Below are 7337 nucleotides of genomic sequence, written 5' to 3'. Positions count from 1 at the left end.
GACCAAGTTCATAGGTTATTAAGAAAAGAGTTCCTGGAATTGTGACCCACTAAAGCGGTACAAGTTACAAGTGAGAGACGCACTTGTAAAGGGAATCTTAATTAATTTTTTTTAATGTCGAGCTTAGACTACTCTTCATACACGTATCTCTAAAAAAATTGTGCTTGGAAAAATGTGATTTTTGAATTTTTACATTTTAGATTTTAAATTTATGTTTGTATGGATTTAAATAAAATTTAATATTAAATTATATTAAATTTTATTTAAATATACATAAATATGAATCTAAAGTCTCAAATTTGTGCTTTCAAATACAAGATCAACAATTTTAGCCCGTTCGGATAAGCATAAAAGTATATGTACATTCTTGGAATCTCATACCTATCCACTAGAAATTAAAGGAAATGTCCTTCGTTAGTGTTTATTCTTGCAAAAGAAATTGAATAACATTGATTTTACGTTTGGAAGCTTAGATTTTAAGATTCAGATTTAGATTTATGTGAGTTTGAATAAAATTTAATATAATTTTATATTATATATATTTGTAAACTCGTACCAATTTAAATTCAAAACATTTTTCAAACAAGGGGGACATTTTCTTCATTAATTTGCTTATAAGGTTAAAGAAACATGCCCTCTACGTGTTTGATGAAAGGTCAGAAAGACGTTTTCTTTTTCCTTTTACCTTTTCCCTTTCCTTTCATCTTGTCTTATGTTCCATTTTTTATGGTCTATTTCAGTAGATCCTGCAAGGAGGGAGGATATGACCCTCTCCTTGGTTTGATTGTCATTTTTCTTTTTTGATTCTTCAATTCTTAGAAGGGAGCAGTCTTCGTTGAGTCGTTAATTCTTGATTTACAGGCAGAGCAAGCCCAGCTGCAACCAGGGCAACACCCACCAGTACAAGCAAGTTCCCCTGCTCTAAAGCCCAAACAAACTCCCACCCAGGCATGTCAAAATTGGCAATGCATTACTCTTACCCTTTTAAAAAAAAAAAATTTGATTCCCTCCCTAATTAATAGTATTTGGTTTCATTTAAGGTTTGACTAATTGAGGAGACAGATGGATATTCTCTTAATTCTCACCTTCTTCCAATAGATAGTTAAGAGATTCAAACTTATTTGTGTCACCAACAATAGATATTGTTTATAACATTTTTACTAAGACAATTGATAAGGCTGATCAATGTTTTTTTTAGTCAATTAGATGTTTATATTGGGCTTGCATTATACGAGATTCAAAAAATAAACGGTCTTCTATTTCATTTCCCTTTTTAAGGTGAAGGGTATTTATAACTTTTGCTCTTTTGTTATTTTTCAAATTATAAATAATCTCGTTCTTCAGTTTCCTAAACAAACCGAACGAATTCACCTACAAAACAATTAGTCTCAATCTGATTCGAACTAATGAGTCAGTGACATCGATTTCAATTCATTTTGTTACACCCCTGCTACAATGAAAAATTTAGAGATAGCCCATCTTTTATTTCACTTCCCTTCGGAAGGTGAGGAGCATTTATAACTCTTTTGTTATTTTCTAAATTATTAAGACTTCCAAACTTAGCTGTCAAATGATGGGGAGAAAAACAATATAAAAGGGCAGTAGGCCACCCTTTCCTGTTCCTGTTAATAAACAAATAGTCATCACATGGGCAGCTTGCTGGCTTGACCATGCGGCGCACCTTCAAATCTTCAAAGTCCGAACAATTAAGCTAGCAGCCCTCACCCATATACGACATCCTATTATTAGTTGTAACAAGTAAATGCACAGACCCACTTATTTGTATCTCATCCCATCCTTCCCTACAAGGCATCTAATCAAACCACTTCATCACAAATCATTTCTCCACTTATACAGCACATGGAGTCTTTTCCCACTGCCCTCCCACCTCTCTGCCCATCCGCAGCTTCTGATAGGATAAAACATTGTGAACACAAGAACCCCATGTGGGTTTTTTAATTTTGTTAAGGTGAGAAGCACTTCAGGAGCCATGGAGAATGTTGATGATCACCTGGAGGAAGCTCTGGACCTTTTAGAAGAGTGTTGGTTCTATGAGAATTTGCTTCGCAGACGTACATGGATGCCAAGGTGTCACTCTGATCCTTATCCTTCCTCAAGCACTAGACAAGAGAGTTTGGTGAAGAATTCATGCGGCCAAAGCTCTTCATCTATTGGAAAACTCCCTAAAGACGATGGTTTTGCTCGTCCTAGTCTGACTCGGACACCCTCTTTGCCTCCGTGTATAGGGAGGGAAGAAGCAATTCAAGAAAGAGAGAGCAATTCCAAAGTAAGCAAATCGATTCTGCAACCGTCCACGCGTCCTAATTTTCTTCGGACACCATCTCTGCCTCCTTCAATTGGGAGGGATAAAGTAATTCAAGATAAAGAGATCGGTCCACGAATGAACAAAACCGCTTGGCAACCGCCATGCCCGTCAAAGGTATGCAACATAACCATCAGCTCCTTCTTACCACCCAACACAGTTAGGCTCTTAAGGGATTAGTTGCTAGCACATTGAATTATATAGATTTTGGTGAGTTAGAAGAAATGATTCATTTTGGACACACTTGATTGTAAATTTCAATTCTCTTTCAATTGGATGACCCTGACAACTGAAGATTACTGAGACCTAAAGATCTTGCTACCCCAAGTACCATAACAAATTAAATCATCATGGCTCTACTGCTCATGTGACAGCTCCTTCCTTGTAAGATCAGTCCAAACCCAGTTGAGTATTCTCAGCAAAATGATTTGCTGAGAAAACCGACGAAAAAATTGAATCACATACGTACCAATTTTTTTTTTTACTATATGAATCACTTGAAGGTGAATTTTCTTGTTTGACAATCTCATGTTAATTTTCGGGATTGTAGAGCATACGACAAAGTTCTAGTATTCCAAGGCATCAACGGCCCCGTAAATTAGAGGTTGACGACACAAATATAGAAGGTTTGAAGGAGACGAGGCATCAACACCTTAATCAAAGGAAGACAAGAAAGAGCCTAAGCGATCTAGAGTTTGAAGAAGTGCAGGGTTTCAGAGATTTGGGATTTAGATTAGACAAGGAAGGCTTAAGTCCAAGTGTGATTGACATCCTTCCTGGTTTGCAAGAAAGGAAAAGAGATGAGTTGGAGGAAGACAAGGTAAGGAGGCCCTATCTTTCTGAGGCATGGCTTGTGCGAAGCCATGCTCATCCAGTTCCAAACTGGGTTGTCAGCAAATCACCAGAAGACATGAAAACACAAATCAAGTTTTGGGCTAGAGCTGTAGCATCTAATATGCGCCAAGAATGTTGAGAGTTGCACATATGCTAATCCATTACTTACGTTGACACTAAGATAAGTTTAGAACCCAAACATCAATTCTCAAAAACCCTTTAGCAATCCCTCAAAGCTACAACAATGAGAAGGAAAAAGAACTATAGAGAGTCACAAAGCAATGCCATGCCTGCAAGTTTCAGACATTTACCATGAAGGTATCAAAATTCAATTGTTGCAAATTTAATTTTTACATTTACCTTGCTTAAGTTTGATTGTCATCTAATTATTGGTTTTTTTTTTTTTTTGAAAAAAAAAAAAAGAGCAGCATAATTTGTCCTACCCTGGACACTTATCAAGTCTGTCTTCAGCCTTATCCTGAAAGAACAAAAAGGCAAGCAAAATTAAAAATTGTGCGCTGTACCCTTATCAAGACAGACTACAGTTTCCAAAACTTGTCATTTCATTCAATTGAAATCTAATTTTGCTTTATTTGGGAAACTGAAAATTTAACACAACAAAGAAGCTTCTTTTGCTGAACGGTACAAGAAGACAGAGGATATGGTCAAGTGCCAGAGTAGCTGGAGTGCCTTGACATGCTCTGCTCTAGTTAATTTAAAAGAGCAATTATTTCTTTTGAAAATAAATTATAAAAAATAATTTAGGATGGGGTATTTTCAAGGTTAATTTTTTCTTTTTTATTTTTATATCTTTAATTACTAATTTCTTTTGAAAAATAAAAAATAATTTTTAAAATATAATACAAAATTATAGCCAGAGAAATACAATGAACCTATTTTAGGAAAAATAATAATTGAAAGTCTCTTAATTATCAAATTACCTTTATGGAAGGAGAACATAAAATACAGCACAGGCTGTAAAAGAGTAATGTAATCTTTCTTTGCTAATACTTCATTTTTTTTTTTTATTACAGGTGGCAATAGTTTTACTTTTGTAGTTGGTAATTGTAAATCATACCCAAAATAAAGACGGTAAATTTAAAAGTTTTGGCTATCTTACGGGAAAAAAGAAATTAAATGGTCGATAGTTAATAGGATGCGCTTTCCTTTGGATGAAATTTGTTCTAACAAAATAATATACAAGCGGCTTATCCTCAACATATGGTGGAGCCCAATCAACATTGTCAATCATTTGCAAATTACCGTGTCCTAAACAATATAAATGTTTGCTTTAGTAAGAAGTCTTTCATTAAGTAACAAATTTGGACGTGCAAAATAGAAATTTTTAGATGCCTCTATGATTTTTTTTTTTAATAATAGTCATTTTATAGAGATGCCTCGATAAATTAAAATTCAACTTTTAGCTATCAACTAAAATATTTAAATCCTAAATGACACATAATTAAAAAAAACATAAACCTAATTGTAAAATAGATAATTCAAATTGTTAATACCATGACTGAAAAATAAGTTAATGTTCATCTTGATGCTCTTTGATTTAAATATATAAAATGTTTGGCTAAAGTAATATAGTATGTCCCACAATCAATGTGGCAATGGTTATCCATAAGTGGTGTCATGACAAAGATATATTCATAGACCTACCCCCTTTTTAAAATATGTAGTAATCTTTTAGTACATCTTTAAAGGTGTAGTTTGTGTTACCGAAGACTTTTCAATGATTAGACGACATGAAATTTTTTTTTTTTTGCAAATTATATAAATATGTTATTTATTTTTCAGATTTTTAAAAATATTTTTTCTAATTTTCTTGGTTTTTCTTGATTTTTTCCTATTCTTAAAAAAATTAAAAATCAACTAAAAAATTTAAAAATAAAATAAATAAACTAGCGGTTCAAAAATCAGACCGATTCAACCAGCCTGAACCGAGTTTAACTCAGTTGAGATTAGTGGAACACATGTCTACCAGTAGTGGAGACCCGTGACTTTACTTTATATTTATTTTTTTTTAATTTATTGTAGCAAAGTGATGTCAGCATAACGTCACCCGTCACGTGACAACTTCTGTACTCTCATTTTTTTTAAAATTTTCTACAATAAGGGTGATGTCAACATGACATCATCCGCCATCTGGCAGCATTTGGTTGGTTCTCGAGATTTTATACGAATTGCTAACGTGACAACAATCCAACCGTCTAGAAAAAACACATTTTGGATGGCCAGGATTGCGCCGCGTCAACCTTTGAAGACGCAACCTTGGTTGTGCCACATATCACCGTATAGACAGTGACACTTGTCCCACCAACATGTATATATATATATATATATATATATATATATATATATATATATATATATATATATATATATATAAGAATATATATTAAAGTCATTTTATCTTTCTTTCTCATCTTTTCTCCGCTTCTCTCTTTTCTGTTTCTCTTTTTCTTCTTCTCTTTTTCTTCTCCCCCTTCACCCCACGCGCAAATTTTCCCGTTTCTATCCTTTATCCTTTGCAAATCTCTCCCTATTTTCTCTTCAATCTCTCTATTTTTCTTCTTTCCCTGCAAATATTTCCCCCTTTTTCTCTTAATCTCTATGTTCTTCTCTCATATCACTTTTTTTTCCCCTTCCTTGATCTTTCTAATTTTTTTCTTAATAGATCTCCTTTGATTTTTCTAATTTGATCTTTCTTTGATTCTATTTGTGCATATCTCCTTCGATCTTTCTAATTTGATCTCTCTTTGATTTTCTCTTTGCAAGTCTTAAGCTAGAAAGCAAGAACAAAGGATTTTGAAACCTAACTTACAGATATAAGTTCTTCTTCTCTTTTTGTTCTTTCATTTTTTTTCTGGGATTTTTCTTTCTTGATTTGTTTTCTTATATTTTCCTAGGATCCAAACAAGGTTTGAGGGTTAATTAACCTAAGTTCTAACCTAGGTTAAAGGTTAGTGTTTGATTTGTGTTTGAACTAAGTGGTTTAGTTTAAGTCGGATCTATATGGTCTCTAGGTTAGCTAAATTCTAGGCTGGGCTTAAATTCTAGATTGATCTTAAATTTTGGATTGGGCTTTTGTTTTAACTAAACACTAGATTGGGCTTTGGTTTTAACTAAGCACTGGGTTGGGCTTCGAGCTTTCGGCTAATTGAATTTTGTATTGGGATTAAACTGTTCCAGACCAATTGAATTTTGGATTTAAACAAATGGGCTACGAGTTAAGGTCAATAGACCTGGGTCTTCGAGTCAATGGGTTGGATACGGGGACAAAGGTTGTAATGTAATTGGTGTAATCTCAAGAGGGGGTGTGAATTGGAGATTTCAAAATTTCTTCTTAGGTTAAATCAGATAACAATAGTATCTCGCAACCTAAGGTTTTTCTAAGCAATCTTAATTCCCCCAATTAATCAAGTGTGCAAATATTCAAAACAAATATGACATTCTCTATAAATTAAGTATTTGCCTACATTAAACATAGCATATCTCATTTAAGATTTAAAGCGCGTGTATGTAAAATAAATAAGCTATGTGTGATAACATACACGTATGTTGCATATCTCAATTAAATTAAATATGTATGCACACTAGATAGTTATAACAATAAATAACCAAGCATACACATGCGAAAATTAATGTGTGAAAATTTAAGAGAGAGAGAGAGAGTGACGCCCCCAACCCGCCAAGTGGGGCTTGGGTGCCACGTGTTCCATTTACCTATATCTGATACTATAACATCAATTACACAGTGGAAATATAAACTAACATCCTTTATAACATACTAGAGTTCTATATACATCCCAAAATAGTATTTCCCAACATCCACTATTCAAAAATATATATACATCTCAAAAAACTTAAACGAACCCAAAATATACATCAAAAGTCTATACCCTCTCTCTCTCTCTAAAAAATGCTAGGCCAGCCCCGAGCTCACTGAGCTCGATCACACGGAGGTCTTGAAAAAGATGAAATTCATATCGGGTAAGATACATCTCAGTAAGACGGAATATATTAATACCAGTGCGTGGCTATCATGAGGTTTGTGTACAAAATATAATCATCATTTACAAATTAATCCACAATTATGAAATCATTCTCTGCCCCTACTCACACACATGTAGCATATTTTATTAATAAGAGTTTCCCAAGGATTGAAGTGATT

General features: G+C 33.7%; 1 protein-coding gene across 3 annotated transcripts; it reads left to right on the top strand.

The window, feature by feature from the left end:
- Positions 1–1622: 1622 nt before the first annotated feature.
- On the top strand, positions 1623–4261 carry LOC131154981 (uncharacterized). Of its 3 annotated transcripts, none has more exons than XR_009136725.1 (3): positions 1629–2440; positions 2874–3475; positions 4192–4261. XR_009136725.1 is itself a non-coding variant. In XM_058107853.1 (2 exons), exons 1-2 carry the CDS (start codon positions 1991–1993, stop codon positions 3294–3296), a joined length of 873 nt encoding a protein of 290 aa, XP_057963836.1. In that variant the 5' UTR covers positions 1623–1990; the 3' UTR covers positions 3297–3526. The 3 variants fall into 3 exon arrangements, 1 of the variants encoding a protein (XP_057963836.1); XR_009136726.1 differs by lacking the exon at positions 4192–4261 and adding an exon at positions 3581–3616; XM_058107853.1 differs by lacking the exon at positions 4192–4261 and having other exon boundaries at positions 1623–2440; positions 2874–3526.
- Positions 4262–7337: the final 3076 nt, after the last annotated feature.

This window comes from Malania oleifera, chromosome 1 (genome assembly GCF_029873635.1).
Source record: "Malania oleifera isolate guangnan ecotype guangnan chromosome 1, ASM2987363v1, whole genome shotgun sequence".
NCBI lineage: Eukaryota > Viridiplantae > Streptophyta > Magnoliopsida > Santalales > Ximeniaceae > Malania > Malania oleifera.
The sequence above is the reverse complement of the archived record's forward strand: the minus strand, read 5'-3'. Positions and strand labels throughout refer to the sequence as shown.

Bases quoted from the DNA above. Each gene is read 5' to 3' on its own strand.
- LOC131154981 (XM_058107853.1), top strand. From the start codon at position 1,991: ATGGAGAATGTTGATGATCACCTGGAGGAAGCTCTGGACCTTTTAGAA. The intron at 2,441-2,873 runs GTATGCAACATA...TCGGGATTGTAG, and splicing joins AACCGCCATGCCCGTCAAAG to AGCATACGACAAAGTTCTAG.